This window comes from Narcine bancroftii, chromosome 11 (genome assembly GCF_036971445.1).
Source record: "Narcine bancroftii isolate sNarBan1 chromosome 11, sNarBan1.hap1, whole genome shotgun sequence".
Classification (NCBI taxonomy): domain Eukaryota; kingdom Metazoa; phylum Chordata; class Chondrichthyes; order Torpediniformes; family Narcinidae; genus Narcine; species Narcine bancroftii.
The window spans coordinates 62,576,244-62,599,065 of record NC_091479.1 but is presented as its reverse complement, the minus strand read 5'-3'; the positions used below and the strand labels follow the sequence as shown (position 1 = coordinate 62,599,065).

Genomic DNA, 22,822 nt, shown 5'->3' with positions numbered 1-22,822 from the left:
AGGATTTGGCTGGGTGGTGTTTGGGGAGTTGAAGAATACAATGTTGTGTCTAGTGAATAATAAAAAGAAAGTCGACTTCATGGTGTGCTGAAGGAAACGAGTGTTTTATCTTTGTTTGTAAACTTTGGTAAAACAGTGTTGTTACAAGCTCGTGCTGGTACTCCCCCGGTACGTTTCGAATGGTGGGAGGAAACCAGAGCCCCTGGGGAAAACCCACACATACACGGGGAGAACATACAAACTCCTTACAGACAGTGCAGGATTTAAACCCCAGTCCTTTTTAAACTTTATTTAAAATTTTATGACATGAATAAAATAAAAATTACATTTAAATAAATAATAAAAAATAAGATAATAAAAATTAGAATACTACATCATTAAACTACATAAATTAACCCCCCCAATAATTATAACACAACATTAATCATCTAATTTAAAATTAGTCCAACCCTCCCCCCAAAATAAAGAGTTAAGAATTAATTAACAATGTTGTAAATAAAATAGAAAAAACCCCACTTACAAAAAAAGGATAAAACTTAACAACAAAAAAATATCAATACTAAAATAATACCCTTAAACATATATTTAAATCAAACATAATACATGTATTTAACAAATGAAATCCACTTTAAAACTGTTCAAATATTAAAATCATATATCAACCACATATCTGTTATACAAAAAAATCATAATTAATAATACATAAATACAGAATTTCCATTAATACCAAGTTTCCTTTATAATTCATCAAGAGAACAAAAACATCCCTTAGAAAAACAATCAGATAAACTTTTTATTCCCTTCCCCTCCCCTTATATAAAAAAGAAAAAAGTTCAAACTCTTATAAAATTCTCCATATTCTTCATTTATAACATCTTCAAAATCTCTATCGAAATTAACTTAATTTTATTAAACTCTTCTACCTCAATGTATTTGTACTTAATTTTCTTCTTTTTCTTCTTATCACCTTTCCCCTCATCTTCCTCTTCATCTAATTCAACATCCTCTTAAACCCCAGTCCTGATTGCTGTCATTGTAAGGCATTGCACTAACTGCTACACCAACCGTGCCAGGTTTGTTTGGCTTTCAAATAATTGGCTCTTCCATATCTGGAAGATTTTACTTGGGGAAAAATAATTTACCTATGATTAAGTTAGTGAAAAATAGTTGCCGTTATAGTTCTTGATATTTGTTGAGTTTTCTGATATCAACCTGGGTTTCTGTTGAAAATTATCCTTATCTATCTTCTTGGAACTCCTGTCTCCTCCTCCATTGCTGGAATTGTATGTTCTATTACGTACCAAATATCAGCAATAGAAATTAGCCCAAACAATGTTATGTTTAGAATAATATTTTTAATAATTATTTAACCTTATCTAATTTATCTAAACTTATCTACACATGATCCACAACTATGTACAAATATACGTGTGCGTGCGTGCGTGTGTGTGCGATGCCGTTACCCCTACAGCTCAAGCCTAATGCTGGAAAGGCAACATTCAGTCTCCGACAATCCAATGTTGCCACGCAGGCTTTCGGTGGGTGCAAAGATGTTCGCAAAGTGGGTGGGAAAGATCGGGGTGACAGACTGTTTATAAACTCACTAAGTCCTTGTTGAGGTGCTTCCAGAGAAATTTCCTTTTCAGATGAGTGGCACTCAAAACTCCCCTTTTATTTGTGTAGGGGACACGAAGCGAATGATTTTCACAAAGTTTCCAGGACCCTTTTGTGGGTCAGCCGAACAGCAGTATTTCTTCTGCTCAAAACCCTTTTGTGGGTCAACTGTTCAAAGTGACTTTCCCTTTTGGTCACATTCGCCTATAATGTGGAGAAATCAGACAAATTGTCTATTATCACATTAGGCCCTTCAGCACAGTATCCCTTCAAAGAATGCTTCTCCAAATGCTGTCTTCTTAAAATAGCCCCTACTCATTCCCCTGTAACACAGAGAAATTGGACAAATTGTTTATCACCACACGGCGACTTCAGCACTGTTACTGGCAAGAGCTGATGCTGCTGCTGTGCTGTCTCTTCAAAATGGCCCCTGAACAAACAGTGCACTGTGCCATGCCTTCTCTCTTCAGAAGTATCCCATTTGAATACATGCTGTTTTAGTCTGTCAGCTTAAAAGAGACAGTCCCACTCAAATGAAAATGAACTGAAAATGGGAGCACACAATAATCCCCATATCATTTTGTCCTAACATTACCCGATTTATCTGAAATTTCTATCCCAAACCTCTGGGCCTCTATTTCTTGAAGCTTAAAAGTCATCTTCATTACTCCTCTTTTGATTTGAGGAATTGGGTTTTGGCATTTCTGACCTCAGTAAGGTCAGTAAAATTTCAGTGCTGCTTTCCTTGTGAAAAGTCAACCTGGAAGTCATTGTGCAAAGTTAGTTTGGGATTGAACTTTAATGTGCACGTGGCTTGAAGTGTTCCAAAAGTCACAGTGCTGCGTATCAATGAAGACGAGCAACTTCATCGGGAACTGAACTGGTGCAATGTAGTACCCAAAAGAGTGAAAGAGAAACAACAACTAATAATAAATCAAAAACCAGAATTCTCCTTTAAATTTAACTTGGTCCTTATTATCCTGTTATAATAAATAACTTTCACCTAAACCTCAAAAATAAATGGGAAACATTTTGATAATCATCAATTATCTTGACACTTGTCGTTCAATCGGACCAGCACGCAGTGATAATTTGTACCTCGGCTCTTTAATTGTAATGTTTCATGGTGAATTGAAATCTAACAGCAATGAGTTGTTTTCTATATTTGCTTTTCACAACAATTTGATTGTGGCTGCAGACCTCATAAAATTAGATGAGTGGAAAGGTCGATGTAAATTATTGTGAACTTTTTATTTAATCTTTTAAATGAGTCTTCACACACACTCGCACAAATCCCAATCCAACAATATTGGAAGATGAATGAAAAATGAATACTGAGTTCAAAACAAAAGCAGATGAGAATACAGCTATTCCAGTTCTGAACTCTCACAATTGTTGTTGCTAATTGGTAACCATGGAGATAAACGGCTAATTTCCTTAGCACTTGGGACAACTGTGCTATTACTTGTCTCATAATCGTGAAGAATGGCTGTACCGACTACACCAAGTATTTTCTCAAAAGTGGGACCTTTGCAGGAGTTGTACTTTAATTGCTTTTGCATATTATTTCAGCTATTGCATTCTTTATGAAACTATGAACATGTTAGTAGTGCTCTCATCCATTGACTAATAATTCAATTTGGTGTTGAGTCAAAAGTGCAGAATCACGGTGTGAATATGGTGCAGAGATCATTCGGGTGAGAAGAAGTCCAACTGAATTAACTCCAACTTCCCAGCAATCAATGGAGTAAACTTTCTCAGGGCTGCCTGCAAATCAAGTGCATCATTCCATAAATAAGGAGACCAAAGCAATATTCAATGTTCCAAGTGTGGTTGCAATCTGTTTTGTAAAATTTTCAATTTTTATCATGAATTTCTCGAGTTAAAAAAAATGCCAATGTTTCATTTGTCTTTTTAGTTGCTTGTTCAAGTTTATTATCATCCAATTGTACAAGTACAACCCAACAAAACCGTGTTCTCCAGTCAGTGGTGCAAAAACATGCAAACGCATGTCAAGCAATAACATACGCAGTATGTAAATATATATAAATATTGTTTAATAAATAGTAGTCTCAGAGGGTGAATATGAACAATTCATTCAGTTATTCAGTGGTCTGAATGCCCGTGGGAAGAAGCTGTTCTCAGCCTGGTGGTTCTGGCTCTAATATTCTTGCATCTTGTTTCTGACAGGAATAGCTGAAAGAAGGAATGGTAGGGGTCCTCAACAACTTTATGTGCCTGCTTCAAACAACGATCCCAGTAGATCATGTGTATGGGAGGGAGGGAGACTCCAGTGATCCACTGTGCTGGACTTATGATCCTGTGGATTGATCTCCGATCCGATGCTCTACAGCAGTGGTTTTTCAAACTGCCCCACTAAACTCACATTCCACCTTAAGTAATCCCTATGCCACAAGTGCTCTGTGATTAGTAAGGGATTGCTTAGCATGGTATGTGAGTGGGGAAAAAAAAGTTTAAAAACCACTGTTTTAATTGTATTTAATTGACCCGTTATGTTCACAGTTTCTTAACTCCAAAGGAAATGGGCCAGTGACAATTTTTTCAAGCCAAATGTTTCAGCAATAATTGGGTCTAGAGCCGTGGTTCTCAACCTTCTCTTCCCACTCACATATCACCTTAAGCAATCACAGGGTGGTATGATTGCTGTAGAGCAGTGGCTTTCAAACTGGCCCCCGAAACTCACATTCCTCCTTAAGCAGACTTATGGCATAGCGATTGCTTAAGGAGGAATGTGAGTTTAGGAGGCCAGTTTGAAAACCACTGCTCTACAGCAATCATACCACCCTGTGATGCAGCTGGCCAGGACACTCTTGATAGAAATCCTGGAGAATGTTGGCAGTATGGTGGCTAGTAGCCTTACTTGCCTTAGTCTTCTCAGGAAGTGCAGTTGTTGTTGCGCCTTCCCAAACAGTGAGGAGATATGTGTCCAAGATGGGTCACTTGTTAAGTGGAATCTGGTGCTCTTTACACTCTACAACACTGAAATATTAATGTATAGAGTGGAGGGTGGTTGTTCTTGGTCCTCCTGAAGTCCACGATCATCTCCTTCGTCTTGTCCACATTGAGACTCGTGTTGATATTCTCGCACCATGTCACGAGATTTTCCACCTCTTCTCTGTAGTGTGATCATCATTGTTGCTGATGAGGTCGACGACTGTCGTGCCATCAGCAAACTTGATGGCTCTGTTATAGCTGGATCTGGCATTACAGTCGCGTGTCAGTATCATGAACAAGAGTGGGCTGAGCACACAGCCCTGAGGTCTCTAGTGCTCAGCGTTTTGCTGCTGAATCGGACAGCCAGTGCTCTTTCTGTTAGGAAGTCCAGAATCCATTTACAGAGAGAGGTGCTGTGTCCCAGTGACCACACTCAGTTGATGGCATTTCCAACAAACCGGGGAATACTGACTGTAATATCAGCTAACATAAACATCTTTCCATTCCAGCTATCCATACTTACTGATTCTCTCTCACCTTCCATCATATAAGATTAGAAACAAAGAGGATGTAGTTGTTTTAACACACAGTATTTAAAAATGTAACTGGATCTATTTTATGTTTTTTTTTAAATTTGTAAAATCCCAGTAAAATAAATGCATTGACATTTTGAGTTAATTAGCCACTCCAGTGCCATCTGGATTGAAAACAAAATGTAAAGCAATTTTGCTTTTTGTGGCATGAGAGCATCTGGAAAATTGAGTTGACATTTTTGAAAGCACATCTTTTCTCTTTGCATTTGTCTATAGGCCACTTATATTTTTGTGCTTGGTTTCCTGGATTAACTTGTTATTATTCCGGTTCTGATTTATAATGCTTTTCAGTACAGAGCTAGATTAATGCTGCAGTATAAAGAGATTTCACAATTGGAAATGCATGACAAACAGGTCATAAAACACTCTTTAAGCAATGATCTTGCAGATTCATCATACCCTTTTGCACTCTGTGGATTAGTTATTTGTAGTGTGGTCAGTAGAGATTTAAATTTCTGCATTTGGAGAAAGAAATTTAAATTTGTTGAGAATTTTGTTCTATTAATTATAGGTTATGTTTTAAATTGAGTTTATTATACACATGTAAACAATAGTTTCTCTTCCTTACTACATGCAATTTTTTTTTGGGGGGGACAGATGATTTGTCACGAATAACTTATTTTTTTTCTTTGATACATGTTAAATCATTCATCCTCCGTTTTTATGGATTGAATGCATGGTGTCAGAGCCTGGAAGTTATATTTTGGAACCATTATTCATTCCATGTTACAGTTCATTTGCTGGATCAATGGGCATTTTATAATCCATGTAACATTTAAATAAGGTCCTGCAGACAATTTACCACATGGTTTATGCTCTCCCTTCACTTTGAATTTTACTACTTTGTATATGATAATAAATTATCATGTACACTACATACATACACGTGGAGTAAATATTACCTCCCATCTACTTCTGCAGGTAGCTTAGAACTATAATAAAGCCTAACATTGATTATTAATTTATCCTTTATTGAGTTATTTATTTGTAAAGCTGCATCAATGATATGGTTAAAGAATATTAATTCCCATTGCACCAGAATTTTATTTGGGGTAAAAACCTATTTTGTCATACACAAAATTTTCAAATTGCAAAACCCTTTTGGCTGTGAATTTTCAGAATGGATAGCATGAATGCAGTTGATAAGCACCTGGATTATAAACAAGTTATAGCAAAACCAAGTGGAAATTTGCAGCCCAAAGGACATTATAATAGATCAAAGCACAGTTTAACGCCTGTGAATTGTGAACCATCATATGATTCCATGACACATGTTCAGAGGATCACATGAACATATCTTCCAGAAATGTTTCTGTGTTTGACAACCCCACTATACAGGTATGTTATGTTCTTGATATCAGCTCCACACTAGGACAGACTTGGACATTATAGCAGGAGTGAGGAGTGATCTCCCCATTTTCACACTGTTCAGCTCTCTCGCCCTTCCCCATCTTCCCACCACACTAGCAATTAGGCTGGGAACAGACAGCAAAGTTGGAGCTAACATTTATGATTTGGTGAGTTTATGCTGCAAGCCTTTATTAATTTAATGCATTGTACTCATTGTGCTGCCCACTTTCTAACTGTGATTCTAAACTGGTGTTACTGCATTATTTTTGCCTCTGTTGTGCAGTCAGCGTGCGTGACAGATGAAGCAAATTGAAAAGATTGGTTAATCTCTATCCCTAATCCTAATGGTGAACACAAAATGAGGAAAAAATAAGGAGAATTAGCAGTAATTTTTGTTACTTTTCTTTAATGTAATGCTTTTTATCTGTTTAAACATGAAACCAGAATTTCCCAGAATTTCTTCACACAGTGAGAAAACAATGTAACTCCCTTGTGAAGCCTCACAGCCCCCAGTAACTCTGTTTTTCCAATCCCTGAGACTGACATGAACAGAACTTTCAGGAGGGTAAATCCTCAGAAAGCGTCTTAGCCAGACAGTATTCCTGAATGAGTGCGAACCAACGGGCTAGAGTTGTTTACGGTCATTTATACCCTTGTGCTACAGTGGCCAGAGGTCCCCACCTGCTTTAAAAGGACATCCATCATTCCAGTGCCCAAGAAGAATAAGGTGATGTGCCTCAATAACTATTGGCCAGTGGCACTGATGTCTCCTGTAATAAAATGCTTTGGGAGGCTGTTTATAGAGCAAATCAACTCCCATCTCAGGGAGGATCTGGATTCACTTCAATTGGCGGATCATCACAACAGGTCAACAGCTGACACTGTCTCCCTGGCCCTCTACTCTGCATTACATCACTTAGACCACAGAAACATGAACATGTTGCCCTCTTTCATGCAAAAGGATCTGGGACTCTGCCCATCCCTCTGCAACTGGATCTTGGATTTGATCATCGGTAGACCTCATTCAGTGTGCATTAGCAACATTACCTGCTCCATGCTGACTATTAACAGAGGAGCACCCCAAGGCTACATCTTCTACACAATTTCCCATACGCCCATGACTGCACATCCAAGTTCATTTCCAACTCGGTCTACAAATTCGCTGATGACCCCACCATTGTTGGCAGATGATGAATCAGAATGCAAGATGGAGCTTGAGAACCTGGTTGGATGGGTGGTGCCAGAACATCAATCCTGCTCTCAACGTTACCAAGATCAAGGAGCTGATATGTTGATTTTAAGGGGGGCGGGGCCAAGGGACCACCCATAGACTGCATTGATGGGATGAAGGTGGAGAGAGAGTCGGAACTTTGGAGTTCATGTTTCAGAAGACCTTTCCTGGGGCCAGCAAATCAAAACAACTGTGAAAAAGGCACATCCACATATATTTTGTCTGGAAACTGAGGAAATTTGACATGTTGTTGGATACTCCAACAAAATTCAACAAGTGCACCATGGAGAATATACTGACTGGTTGCCTCACAGTCTGGCAATTCAAGTACTCAGTTATATTGCCAGGACCATCATAGGCTCTGACTGCTCATCCATTGCAGTCATTAATGTGGCACGCTGCATCAATAAGCCAAAATTGTGAAGGACCCCCATCACACTGCTCATATTCTCTTCTCACTGCTAGCTTTTGGCAGAGATATAAAAACTTGAAAAAAACTGCATCCCTAGGTTGAAGAACTGTTTCCGACAGCTATTAGATTCATGAACCTCACCTTGTATTATTGCCAGTCATGGACTGCTACAACAGCACTATTGCAAGTCACTTTTTTTTGCACAAGGGTTACTGTGAATATTTATCGTCTGTCTATAATCTTCTGTACAGTAAAATCCCTGGTATGCGAAATGCATGTAACCGATAACCGAGGCGTGGAGGAAGCCCCAAGGAAATAAATAAATTAATACACAGATACAGTGAATAGGGGGTTCTGTGAACAGGATTGAGGCTCCTGGATGGTCTGTTGCCTCCCAGGTGCCAGGGTCAGGGATATCTCTGATTGAGTTCATAGCATTCTGGAGGGGGAAGGAGAGCAGCTAGGTGTCGTGGTCCACGTGGGGACCAATAACATAGATAGGAGGAGGGATGAGGTCTTGAAGAAGGAGTTAGAAAAGATGTTAGAAAGCAGGACCACAAGGGTAGTAATCTCAGAGAGGGTAGGAACAAGAAGTTATGGCTGAAGAATTGATGCACGGGGCAGGGGTTCAGTTTAGTGGATCATTGGGATCTCTTCTGGGGAAGGTCTGACTGTTACAAAAAGGATGGGCTGCACCAGAATTGGAGGGGCCCAATATCCTGACAGGCAGGTTTGCTAGAGCGGTTGGGGAGGTTTTAAACTAGTTTGGTGGGGGCTGAGGAGGGGTGGGAATCAGAATGTGAATGCTGAAATTCCAATGGTACACAGTATATGGGAAAGAAAGGCAGGTCGGTCGAGGGGGTGGTGTGTCCCTGATGGTAAACAATGATATTAAATCACTAGAAAGAAGAGGTGGAATCCTTATGGGATGAGTTAAGAAATGGCAAGGGTAAGAGGACCCTATTGGCAGTTATATACATTTCTTTATTTGTATGCATATCTTCTGAGCATTGGTTTTTTGAGTACAATGGTAATTCTGTCTCGCCCGCAGGAAAAAGAATCTCGGGGTTGTATGTGATGTCATGTATGTAATCTGACAATAAATCTAAACTTTAAAGTTTGAAAAAGATTATTGTATGACAAAGAGTTTCTTTTGACTTGTATTTCTCTGCTTTTTCAAGAAGACACAGGAACTAAATAAAAAATAAAGCAAAAAGTTAAATATCAACTATCTGCTTAAGTTGTTGAACAATGCTTGCTCAAAGCAATAGGAAAACTGAGTATAATGAGATTAACGATCATTGTGTTTTGTGGGAATAATTTCAATAAGGAAATCAGGAAAAAAAGATCACAGATATTGGGCGTCTGAAATGTTTATTTAGTTTGAAATGCTGAGGATATTAGGTTTTCGATATCTGTGCATTGCATTTGATAAGAAAAGACAGAATGATGTTTCATGTGGACAGAGCTTTAGATGATTTAATGGAGCTCCTGGTGTCATTGTGCAACAGTTTAAGTATTGCCTTTGACTCCTCAACACATCCTCCATTTCCCAGCCACTGAATCTATTCCTCTCAGTTTGCTGAGACTAGTTTTGAACTCCTGTGTGAAATAATCACCTGACTACAAATTATCCACTTCATTTCCAAGATTCTGTAGTATTGTCCTTTTTCACACCCCATTCTTTGCTGAAACTATAACATTACCTTTTTTCCCCATTGGGATCTGACTCGTTTTTTTCTTTCCCAAGCCTTCCATTTTTCCACATTATTACAAGGTCATGATTGGAATTAGATGGGGAGATAAAAAGGAAGCTATTTACATTAATGATTGGTTCATGAACCCGAGGTCACAGATTTAGATTCTTTGCTCTAAGAACGACTTTAGAAAAAGTCTCTTCGCTCAAAAAGTGGCGTTGATCCATTTTAGTAGTCTCCAATCAGATGGCATTGACATCAACTTAATTCCCTTTGCTGAGTCTCTCTCTATCCTGTCTCCTTTTCTTCTTCCTACAGCTCCCTATCCTCTTCCCTTCATTCTTCTATCAGAGAGTTACTGTTATGTTTCCCAGCAGCAATTAAGAGAGAAACAAATAAGTTAAGTTTATTAACCAAACTAACAATAATAGAATTAACTCAATAAACTTAACAGCTGACAAACAGCCTTAATGGCAACTCTATATGAAAAAAATCACCAAATTTCCCAAAACCCACATGAGTCATGTCAAGTCTGTCAGGGGAACACAAGACTACCTTGGTGTTCGAATGGGGCTACCAACACCCTTCAATTCCTTATCAAGGAATTTCCACAATAACCTCCTGGTCACGAAATGAGGTTCTCGCCTCCGAAACCTACTTTCGGGTTCGCAAGTGCCCTTCTGGCACACAAGTCCTCTTCTTCGGACACCTTTTCTTGAGTGGTTTGGCGACCCTCCAAAGCCCTCCTTAGGGTTTGCAAGTGCCCTTCTGGCACACGAGTCCTCTTCTTTGGAAGGGGACAGGAGAAGCACTGGTCAGTCCTGCACACTCCACTGACTAACCTCTAAAAACTAGCGCGCTGGGGTTTTTAAACTGCCCAGCGCTGCTTCCAGCTCTCCCCATTGGTGGAGAGGTTAGCGGCTGCAGGTTCGCTCTCCTGGAAGCCCACAGACTTTTAGCGCGTGATTCCCGTGCTTTGACAGCTGTCAAAATTTCCTAGTGACAGCTTAGTGCTACGACAGCTCGTAGTAGTGACAAATCAGTCCTTTGACAATGTCAAAGTCACCTAGTGGTAGATTAGCACTTCTACAGCTGTTAAATCCCCAGCCGTAAATTCAGTCTTGTACTCAGTCAAAAAACAAATTAGTCAACATCCATAACAGCTGTCCTCTCCCCATTCTCAGATTTTGTTTTTCTTTTCTACCCTCCCACATGTATTCATCAATGACCTGTTAGCCTGTGCTTCTCTCCCTGCCCCTTCCTCCCTCCTCTTCCTTCCCCCATCTTTTTATTCAGGCACTTGCCTGTCTTTGGTTGTAACCTGATGAAAGTCACCGTAGTTACCATTTGCTTCCTGTGGGTGCTGCATGACCTGCTGAGCTTCTCCAGCACATCTGTGTATTTCATCAATAACTCAGTGTTGTCAAGATAGTAGCCATTCAGAATGCCTCATTGCCAGTGAGCACAAGAACTTGGCCTGGCAGGTGGTGAGAGGAGCCCTCCCAGTCAGACCCTTCCTATACAACAGAAATATCATCCAGAAATGACTGTGGTGGAGTAGACCCAGTTACTCACCTCTTTGCAGAATGCCGATTTGCTAAGTGTGTGTGGAGCAAGGTCTTTGTCATGATTCAACCCCAGCAGCAGCGTGACAGAGGACTCTTTGATTAGTGGGCTGTTCCTAGGGATTCATGCAGAGACAGACATAGAGAACTGTGGGAAGATCATCATTTTGGTGAAAAACGCCCTTTAGTCTGCCTGAAACTTGTTTGTGTTCCAGCACACAGAGATGTTGATGAGGGAATGCTGTCAACTGGCTCTTTCCAGGCTACAGGAAGACGTTCTGAGGGATGAACTGAGGCTTGGTGTAGCCAACACTCAGTGTCTCTGAAGGGATGCTCTTTTGCTTCTCCTGTTGGATCACTGGGCAGTGCTCATGGGCTGCTCTTTGTTTGCCTTTATGGCAGGCAAAGTTTTAAGTATATCGCATATTACATTTTTTTTTGTAAAATTGATAATAAAAGGAACCTATGAACCTTTGGAAGCTCCATGACCTACTCCTATTGTGGGACGGAAAATGTACACTTAAAATTTGAAAATCAAGAAAAAGAAATGAGTAAATATTCAATGTTGTATTAAATATTAATATTAAAAATTAAATCATTTTTTTTTCCCCATTAGGATGGTGGGTTGCTCATTAACAATCCTTCTGCTCTGGCCATACACGAATGTAAGCGTCTTTGGCCAAATACTCCCTTTCAGTGTGTGATTTCCCTTGGAACTGGACGCTTTGAAACATTAGGGAAAAACAACGTGACTTACACAAGTCTCAAAACAAAGCTGACCAATGTAATAAGCAGTGCCACAGATACAGAAGGTAAGCGATTCTGAGAGTGATGTCTGAAGATAATTTTGAATAACCTCAGCAGTGGATCAGAGTTTGCAAGCAATAGATTTGTGAAAGATCCAACTAATGGGTGCATTTTGAAACAGTTTAAAACAAAATTAGAAGACTCTATGATCATTTTAACAATAACACTGGACAACCAGGATTTTTATTTTATGAATTTTGGGCAGCTAATTATGAAAATCACCTACCTCTATCTTATCTGTGCCTTTCATAATTCAATAAGATCCTCTTTCATTCTTGTAAATTCTAGCAAGTACAGTCCCAGATGACTCAATCTCCCCTCAAGGCTAACCCCTTCATCTCTGGAATCAACCTGGTGAACTCCTCTTCACCACCTCCAAAGCCAGTGCATCCTTCCCTCAAGTAAGGAGAGCAAAACTGTATTCAGTACTCCAGACGTGGCCTCAATAGTACGTTGTACAGTTGTAGCATAACCTCCCTGCTCCTAAATTCAATCTCTCTACCAATGAAGGCCAATATTCCATTGGCCTTCATGATAACCTGCTGCACCTGCAAACTAACCTTTTGCAATTCAAGCACAGGCACTCAAAAGTCCTTCTGCTTGGCAGCATGCTGCAGTTGCTTGCCATTTAAATAATAATCTGATCTTCCATTTTTCCTTCCAAAGTGGATAGATAACCTCCTATTTGCCAGACCCTTGACCACTCACTTAATCTATCTATATCTCTCTTTAGATTCTCTGTATCCTCTGCACAATTTGCTTGTCCACTCAATTTTGTGTCATCAGCATGCTTGGATACACTCTATCTCCTCTTCCAGGCCGTTAATGTATATTGTGAGCAGTTGTGGGCCCAGCATTGACCTCTGTGGCACCTTGCTCACCACTGATTGCCTTTCAAAAAAATGCGCCTGTGTCCCAACTTTCTGCCTCCTTTGGTTAACCAGTCCTCTATTCATACTAATAACATCACCTCAACTCATTGTAATTTGTTTAATCTCTGAAATTTTATTGAATGCTTATATATATATATACATATTATATAATATACATATAGTTTTGTCTGATGACAGTATGTACAGTCAGATGAAAAATTTGAACTTGGTATTAATATCTGACTGCTAGTGGGAGAAATATCAATTGCTTGAAGGCTTCTGCCTTGAGATTCATTGCCAGTGAGCACAATTTGCAGTTCATTCCTGCTTTGATCTTCATTATCACAAGAGATTAAATTGTTGAGTGGTGGTGTTTCACCTGTCTTTATAATAACGCCGTTTCTCAGCAACCAAGTAATCTTGCGCAAATTCAGCTAAAACCATGCTTTCTGGCACTTCGTCTGTCTCCGCGATCTCTATAAAATGATTTCAATATGTGCACATCACGGATATATTTTTCCATTTAAATTATTTTATTGACAATTAAAAAGTAAATCCACTATAATGCAGTAGTGGAGAATATCATTTAAAGTTTAATTTATTGTTCATTTTGAATTAATATATATGGGATTCATGATCTGATTATATGGGTTCCAGCAAGAATGTGTCCTGCCATTTGGATGAAAGTTGTATTTATCGGATCATACAATGAATATCCAGAATTGCATCTGGTTTTTCTTACAAGTGAAACCAGAATATACCTGCAACAATGAATTTAACATCTGCTGAATTTAACGTCTTAATTCATCATTGCTAGTTCACATTTCTTTTCATAGATAGTTTGGTGTCTGCTGCTTACAGCTTGGATACCAAGGCTGTTTCTATTTACCTTTAACTTGTAAGTGAAGCTATTGGTGTGAATGAATTCATTTAGATGCTTATAGCTGGTGGTAAACTGCTGAGATTACTCATGAGCACAGTTGTACCTATAAATGTGAGACCAGGAGAAGCATGTCTGTAATAAGTGATATAAGACTATTTTGTATGATATAGTGGAGGTTATATTCACTTGGTAAATTATTTTCAACCATTGGCTTTGCAAATTGATGCCTGCTGCCAATTGCTCTCCCCACCCATCTCCCACTGTCACAGTTATAGTAATGGAGAGGGGCTTGGAGAACTAACGTAAACTGAGTTGAATGGTTTTCCACTTTCACTTAGCTACCAAAGGGTTTAATGCTGGATTCTCGGTAGTTGAGAGATATAGGGAATTATATTTGCTAATAATCAGAAGATAGGAGGGCAAAGAAGAACACAGAATACCAAGAGAAGGATGCAGATAGATTGTGTAAGTAGATAAGAAGGGAGCAAATGGAATGTAAAATAAGGCTATCCATTTTGTAAGGAAGAATGTTATTTTAACAAAGCAAGCTTCCCCTCTTCCACCATCAACTTAGCCCTTTACCCACATCTCCACTCTTTTCTGCATATCTGCGCTGGCCCCCTTTGTCACTAGATGCAAAAAAAGACAGGATTCCCTTTGTTCTCATGTACCACCTCACCAGCCTCTGCATCCAATTATCTTCCACAATTTCCACCACCTATGTCATCATCCATCATCAGATACATCTTCCCCTCTCTGCTTTTTGGCAGGACCGCTCCTTCCATGACTTCCTTGTCCACTCATCCCTTCCTACTATTCACCCCTTAGTGGCTGCCCCTGTGACCACAGAGAATGCTGCATGCCCACACCTCCTCCCTCACCACCATTCAGGGCCCCAAACGGTCCTTCTAAGTGAAGCAACACTTTACTTGTGGATTTACAAGGGTCATCTACTGCAAATGGTGCTCCCGTTGTGGCCTCCTCTACATTGGAGTGACTGCACACAGACTGGGAGATCGCTTCATTGAACACCTTCACTCTGCCCGCTGCAAATCGAGGCCACCCGCCAATCAGAGAAACATCTCTAAATTTATGTTTGGGCACTCTCAGAATCAGAATTTATTGTCATAAACATGTCACAACGTTGGCTGCTTGGCGGCAGCACTACAGTATGAATATTGTACAGTACAAATCTTGCTATAAATTGTGCAATAAAATAGGATAGGAGAAAGTGTAGTGATGTTCATTGTCCATTCAGAAATCTGATGACAGAGGGAAAGAAGTTGTCCTTGTGCTGCTGGGTGTTCGTCTTCGGGCTCCTTTACTTCTTTCCGGAGGATTGCAGTGTGACCTGGGTGGTGGGTGTTCTTGAGGATAGAGGCTGCTTTCTTAAGACACCACCTCTTGTAGATGTCCTGAATGAAGACTGATCCCCATGATGTCGCTGGCCAAGTGAACAACTCTGGAGATTTTTCCTGTCCTGTGCATTGGCATCTCTCCATGGTATTAACATTGACTTCTCCAGCTTCTGTTAGGCCCCTCCTCTGTCTCTTTCCTTATCCCTCTGTCTCCTTTCCTCCAGCTTTCTACCCCCTTCCCTCTCCATTCAGAGAGCTCCCCCCATCCTAATTACCTCATCTTTTTTCTCTTCTGCCCTCCCACCCTTATCTACTGATGACCTGTTGCCTCTTCTTCCCTCTTCCCCCATCTTTTTATTTGGTTGCCTGCCTGCTTTTGACGAAGGACTCAGGCCAGAAACTTTGGTTATATATCTTTCTTCCTATGGATGCTTCATAACCTACTGAATTTCTCCAGCACTTTTATGTATTAAAAGGTTTCAAAATGTTGTGCTACAAAGACCTTCTAAGCACATGAAACACAACATTTGCATGCGAATATGTCAAGTTACAAAGGCGAATAGGATATTGACCTTCAGTATGGAGTATAAAATTGGAAACGTTTTGATGCAGCTTTACAGGGTGTAGATAAGACTGTATCTCAAGAACTATGAATAAATTTGGATTTCCATATTTAAGGAAGGTTTCATTTGTATTGAAGGTGGTTCACTTGGAAAGAAGGAAGGAGGTGGTGTCACTGTTCCCCACTGATTGCAACTTGCAGGATAGAAAGTTATGGATCCAATTGTGGAGAGGGGTTCTAAGACCAGGTCGCAGTTTGAGGGGGGGTTGGGGTGGCGAGTTTTTGGTGCTGTTGTGTTAAAGGTGGAGCTATGGTCAGTAAATAGCAGTCTGACGTTGGTGCCCGTGCTGTCTAGGGTGGTGTTGGACCAGGGTCCTGTTACAGCAATAAGTGACCTGGAGTGGGTTATGGATGGCTAGAATAAATGTGAACCTTAACCAACCTCACAAAGCACTGATGTCAGAGCCACCAGACAGTACATTCTTCTTCAGCACCAACGTGATAATGGTCTTTCTGAAGTAGTTGCGTATATGTAGAGAGAGGTTAGAGATGTCTGAATATTTCTGACAGTGGGTCTTTGCAGGCACAGAGGATACATTCAGGGACTCCATCTGGGCCAGTTGCTTTCCATGGGTTCAAACTCCGGAAGGGTGATCTGACATCTGTGATGATGACTGTGGTTCCTGGTATATTCAGGGTAGGAAATGAATGATCCACTGACTTGCTGGCTTCCTGCTTAAAGCATGCATGGAATGCATGAAGGTGATCCAGGAGGGATGCAGCAGAGTTCTTTGCTATTTTGTCCAGTTTTGCTTGGTAGCCCATGAAGTCATGCACTGCCATCAGTGCCTTGTGTCTGTGAGGTTCATCTACAAGTTGAGAGATGCTTCTTCATTGGCTAGCTGTTCTGACATTCTAAAATGAACTATCAAAATGCAAGATTTTTCTTTTTTTAACACCGTTTGTTGAATTCACCCAAAAACTTAGATGTTGGGCATTTATTGGAATTAAGTAAATTATATATTGTGGAGATTTTGCATTCATGTGTTTCAATTATTGGCATCTTACCTGGAAAGCACCTTAATTACATTCAGTGCTTCCTTGAAATTTCCATTGTGGACCAGACAAACCACTTTACAATGCAGTGCAATTATAGCATCCTTGTCATCTTGCAAGACTGCATGGAAAAATACAGTTAATTAACAGATTTTGTGACAATAAACGTTATCATTAAAAGTCATTAAAAAAAAGGTGGTTCACTTGAGAGATTCTTCAGATTCAGGGGTTAACGTGTCAAAATGCTGAGTGGATTGGGCATCTGTTCATTGGGGTATTGAAGAATGAGAGGTGCAGGAGATTGACAAGATGGATGCTGAAAATGTACTTTGCCAGGTGAGGGGATATTGAACTGAGAGGCATCACTTCAGAATAAGGGATCACCCATTTCAAACCAGAGGAATGTCTTGCCTCTGAGGGCTGTGAATCTTTGGATTTCTCTTCCCCCAGTAAGTTATGAAGATGGTGTCATTGAATGTACTCTAGGTGGAGACTGAAAGGAATTCAGCAGATTGAGGGAAAGTAGTATTCTGATCCAGAGGCCAAGATTGGATCAGCCATATCCTTTCTTTTCAATATTTTTATATTTTTATTAACATCAAAAAAAAAGTACATACAGATAAAGGTTAAAAGTCAGAAAAATACATTACACTTAAATCATATAATTTCATCCAAAATATTCCACATTTTCAATCAAACAATTTGCTTTGTATGAATATTATTATAAAAAGAAAATTTAAACCCACTACCAAGAAAAAAGCTGTATGCCCAGAAAAAAAGAAAGACAGAATTCTTAAGAGTGACAAATTACCTCATTAGTCAACACTTCTACCTTCATAAGAAACCAAAGATTATAAAAGTAATTCAAAAAGGGTCCCCACAGTGTTTGAACATTTGAATTCAAATCAGAAATTGAGCATCTAATCTTCTCTAAATGTAAACATGACATGACGTCGCGTAGCCAGTGAGCATGATGAGGTGGGGTAACATCCCTCCATCTGAGGAATACCGCCCACTTAGCCATAAGGGAAATGAAAGCTAATACATATAGCTCAGATGCCAGCCATGTTCTTATTGAATGACAGACCAGGTTTGAGGAACCATTTGGCCTTCTGTTCCTGTTTGTTCTTGAGTAATACTTTTATTGCCATTGCAATGCTCAGCAAATCAGTTCATCTGCAAGTTGCTCCATTGAGCTTTTTTGGATATATTCTCTGCCTTGGAGTCTAGATGCCGTTCAAGAACATTTATTTTTCTTTGCACCAAAACCTCTCCAGCCTCCCCAATGAGCTAAGTCATCAACCATAAACATCAATGCAACAACCATGTCAGATTATTCCAAAGCACAAGTTCCTCCTTGAAATCGTATGCCAATACTAAATTTGCTCTCTGTGGCAGAGGTGAGCACAGTAAGTTAATGGGAACAGATTCCTTTTCTCATTAATTCCTGCAAGAGGGTTTGAATTCAGTGAGATGATGGAGGGAGAGCTTCTGTTAACAGCAATAATTTTTAGTGCCATTATGCCTAGCAGTTTCAATCCAGTATTGTTGATAATGGAGTGGTAAATTGTTGTTAAAAGATTATAAAACAGGATTTTAAAATTGCCCCCGGTCTAAGAGGTAGAATCATAAATATATGAATCAAACCACTTTGCCAAATGGGATAAAAATTTCCTTTAGATATTCAGAAGGGGATGTGGTACTGAACATGGTCTGCAGTTAATGGAGGGATACAATAAAACGTGGCTTTCATCCGTGCTAGGTCTCAACTAGCAGTGTTCATTATGACAAAGTAAGTTGTATGTTGAACATTAAGTCTGAAGAAATAGTTAGTTTGACCTATCAAACCCATAATCCATTTTGCCGGTCATTTCATGGTCTGGGTCTCTGGCTTTGAACCCGTAATACCATTATTGAAAAATGGTGTACACGACGCGCATTAAGCTTTGATTACTACATGCCGTCTCTGACTCGGATTTTTTTGGCCATTTTAATCTGTCTGTGACACTTTTTTAACCTTCAACCATTTATTTCAGAAGTTCACATCATGCTTGATGCTCTTCTGCCTCCTGACACCTATTTCCGTTTCAATCCTTTCATGAGTGAGGATATAGTTTTGGATGAAAACCGTAAGGAGAAGCTGAATCAGCTGCAAATGGATGGGACTCGATACCTGGAACGGAATGAACCTAAGCTCAAAAAGGCTGCAAAGATACTTGGTCAAGAGAAGGACATGCTTCAGAAAGTGGCTGATTGGTTTAAATTAAAAGCAGATATGCACGATTGTCTTCCTCTGACTTCCAAGTTGTAAATTAAAATTTGCTTTCTTGATTCCACAAAGCAGCCATATCAGTGTAATTCCATCACACTGAAATACAAGAGCAATCAAGAATATGGGTGATGACTTGAAATTTGCTCCCTTTAAGTACCGATGCCTGATTATTCATCAAGTTTAATTCTCATCATGTTTGTGAAGTGCTACTTCCTTTGTCTTTGGCTGAGGTTCAGTATATTTCATGGATGTTGTGAGTCTGTTCTGGTTTAGTTGACTTTTTTCCTTTTGAGCTATAACTATATTTATAAATGTGAGAATATTTAACCTAGTTTGCCTGGTGACATGATCATGCAGCTGAAAAGATTTTTCTATCTTACCTGCCTGAAAAATTGTTCTAACACACCACATAATTTTCACCTCCAAGTACTTCACAATATCTCTGTAGCCAATATAATTTGAAAAGTCTTAATACAAGTCAAAGCATTATCAACAGTTTATTGAATAATTCAGTCACCCTGTTCCCTGAAACAATTGTGATGTAATATAACAATTCCATTTTCTCATACATATCAATAAAAGAGACTTTCTAAAATTCACACATAATGCTGATGTGCATTCCTGGTTTGTGGTTGGACTTTACAGTGTTTTTTTTTCCCCACTCTCTCTTCTGGAGATGTTAATACTTTGTTTATGACATTGCTGTGTATCTTCACCTATCTAACCCAAATATACATGATTCGGTTCTGTTGTCCTTGACATTGTCCACAGGTATTCATTTCGAAGGAGCAATCACAATCCCATTCTTCATGCACGCTTTTTGCTGGTTTTACTTGTTAAGAATGTTGCTGGAATATGAAATCAGACAACTCTGCACAAATTTACAAGCAGACCTGAAAACATTCCAGGGCTTAATAACTCATTGTTCTTTGATAATAATTGAAAAGGTCTAATGTAGTTTTCTTGATCACGTCAGCTGTGACTTGTGTGATTTTTCTTTAAATGCTAGCATCGCTTGTTATTTATTTGAAATATTGCCTCTTTGTTCCTCTGTTCCATATTAATCTACATGGCTTTCATCCCTGTTGAACACATCCTGTCTTTATTGTACCTCTGAAGTATCACTTCTGTGGAGGGCCTTTCAGGACCTGATTCCTTTGTACAGAATCTCAATCTAAGCAGACCAGGAATTGTTCTGCCTGCATCCTGCTCTTTCATTTGCGCACACTGCACCAGGAATTCCCAAAGCACTCAGGATAGTTTCCTGGAAGGAAAACATGGATGGCACCAACGCTATCCCAGGCCATGCTGCAGGCTATTCTGTCCTGCTTTTATCCTCTCACTGCTGCCTACTTCTGTGAGTGAACCAGACATAATCCTGGTGTTATGCTGGCCTGGGTGCCCAGGACTTAATGTGGACCCATGCTGGTGCTATGGTACCAATTCATTGCCCATAGCTCTGTGTGGAGAGGCTGCTTGTGGGGGCTCTCGAGGGGCAAGCTGAGGCAAATGGTGCAGCGGCTGAGGGTTACCTTTGAGTGTTGGGGCCATCGCTTAGGATTGCTAGCACCTGTTTCACACCTTGACAGATCAACTCTGATCCTGCATCCTCTCATCACCTCAATGGAAGTTGAGCTTGTGGCCTTGGTAAAACCCCTGGTCAGGGAGGAGGAGGAGATGGCAGCTTCTATCATGTCCAATGAGGGTCCTGGCCCTCAACCTATCATTGAAGGGTTTTGTAGCACCTCAGCACACTAATCCATGAACAAGTGGGTGAGGGTTCCCAGCACAACAGTACACAGCTGGAACAAGTCTGTTTTTAAAGTTCCCAACCACTTCTTTGTGCATAAGTAATATTTGTAGTTTTGACACGTTAAAGACCCCATCAGAGCGTTCTGCTGAAAACAAAAACAATGCATGATCTCGGGCAGACTGGCTTCCAGGTTATTCTCACCCCAGGTTGTGCTGCAGGTGATTCTGTCTGGCCTTTTACCCCCTCACTAAGACTGTTAAACAGGCACTAAATTGGCCCAAGTGTGCGTGCGGGTAGTAGAATCTAGGTGAGTGTTGTGTGGACTTGTAATCGTTCAAGTTGTACGGGACAGAAACGGGCCCTTTAAGCCACTGTTCTTGCCCATCTTCACAAATTCTATACGCCTGCATTAGATCCATGTTCTCTGTGTTGCCTATTTGTGCCAGTCTAATTGTCCCTTAAACGTAAAGCACTTATTACAACATTTTTTTTAAAAAGGCTCCCCTCAATTCCTCTTGAAAACTCCTTCCATTCACCTTAAACGAATGTCTTTTTGTTTTTCATAACCCCGCCGTGGGGAAAAAAACTTTCCTGCTTTATGCCTCTTAAAATTGTATATACCTCTACCAGATCGCCCCTCAGCTTCCATTGCCCCAGAGCCCAACCTGTCTAGCCCCTACCCATAACTAAAATCCTCCAATCCAGGGAACACATTGTTGAATCTTTTATATATGATCTCTAGTGCAGGCCCATCCTTCCACTCGTGTGATGACCAGGACTGCAACAGTGATTCTATGAGGCCCATTAACTTTGAACACTGAATTTGCTTCACAATGAGTCAGTTACTCCAATTATTACAGCCCTGATGATATGACAAGCTACTGATAAGCATGTTCAGAGCTAGCTTCATTCTGAAATTATTACCATGAGCTAGCTGTCAACACAAAATTAGTGCTGACTTGTTAAGAGTGGATTAATTGTGTTTCACAATTACTGCTCTTGCCTATTGAATTTAGCTCCCAGTATTTCCTGTTGAAGGAGGGTCAGAACCAGGGATTCGTGAACACCAATCATGAATAAATCTGAAAAGAATTCTGAAGAATCATCCTCATTTAGCGACGTTAGCGAGTGAAACCTGTTGCAAAAGCAGTTGAAGCAAATGGTTCAGATAAAAGGGAAGGTAAAAAGCCCCCAAGGGAGAAAGGAATAAAACATGATGATAGAATTTAGTGGAGGAGGAGAGGATTGGGGGCAACTCTGGACCTTCCCCTGAGACATGAGGTTCCTCAATGAACTCCATAACACTGCTACTGCTGTTGGTTTCTGCATTTAGTTTCATTGCAATCCCACACGATGTAATGATGCTCTTTACAAACTGTAATACGTTAAAGATAGCTTGTCAGTCTGTACGCAGAAGAACCTTTCTCATTCTGCTAGGTATTTTGTGACAAATAAATGTAAAAATGCTCTTATTCCAAGCCACCCTGGTGAGTTTGTGGAGTCGACGATAACTTGCAAATTCCTTCAAAGATGGACCTGCTTTGTGCTGGGATGGAGACCATCTTGTTCAAACATTAAGCACTATGTTACCTTAATCAGAGTTTATCTGATTGCTTGCAGAAATCCAGGTGGAATTTTCCAAGATATTTCTACTTAATTGGCCTGAACTTCATCTGCTTTTGTTTGTATTCCACAGGAAGAAGGGCTGGAGAGTGGAATATTCATCCATAAGATATTGGAGTTGTGCGGGACATTGTAGGTTATGTTTCCTTTTTGGAAGTGGTGAAAATTACCATGAGCAGCAGCGGTAGAAAACAAGTTGAGCAGTATTTCTCAACATGG

The 22,822-nt window shown here is 40.0% G+C and overlaps 1 protein-coding gene across 1 annotated transcript in view; it reads left to right on the top strand.

Annotated features, from left to right (window-relative positions):
- The window catches only part of LOC138745805 (calcium-independent phospholipase A2-gamma-like), a 94,179-nt gene extending 71,726 nt beyond the window's left edge, over positions 1 to 22,453 (top strand). Inside the window, 2 exon segments of the mRNA XM_069903121.1 lie at positions 12,034 to 12,229; positions 18,992 to 22,453. Of these exon segments, the coding sequence (XP_069759222.1) occupies positions 12,034 to 12,229; positions 18,992 to 19,266 (471 nt within the window). The 3' untranslated portion in view covers positions 19,267 to 22,453.
- The last annotated feature ends 369 nt before the right edge of the window (positions 22,454 to 22,822 follow it).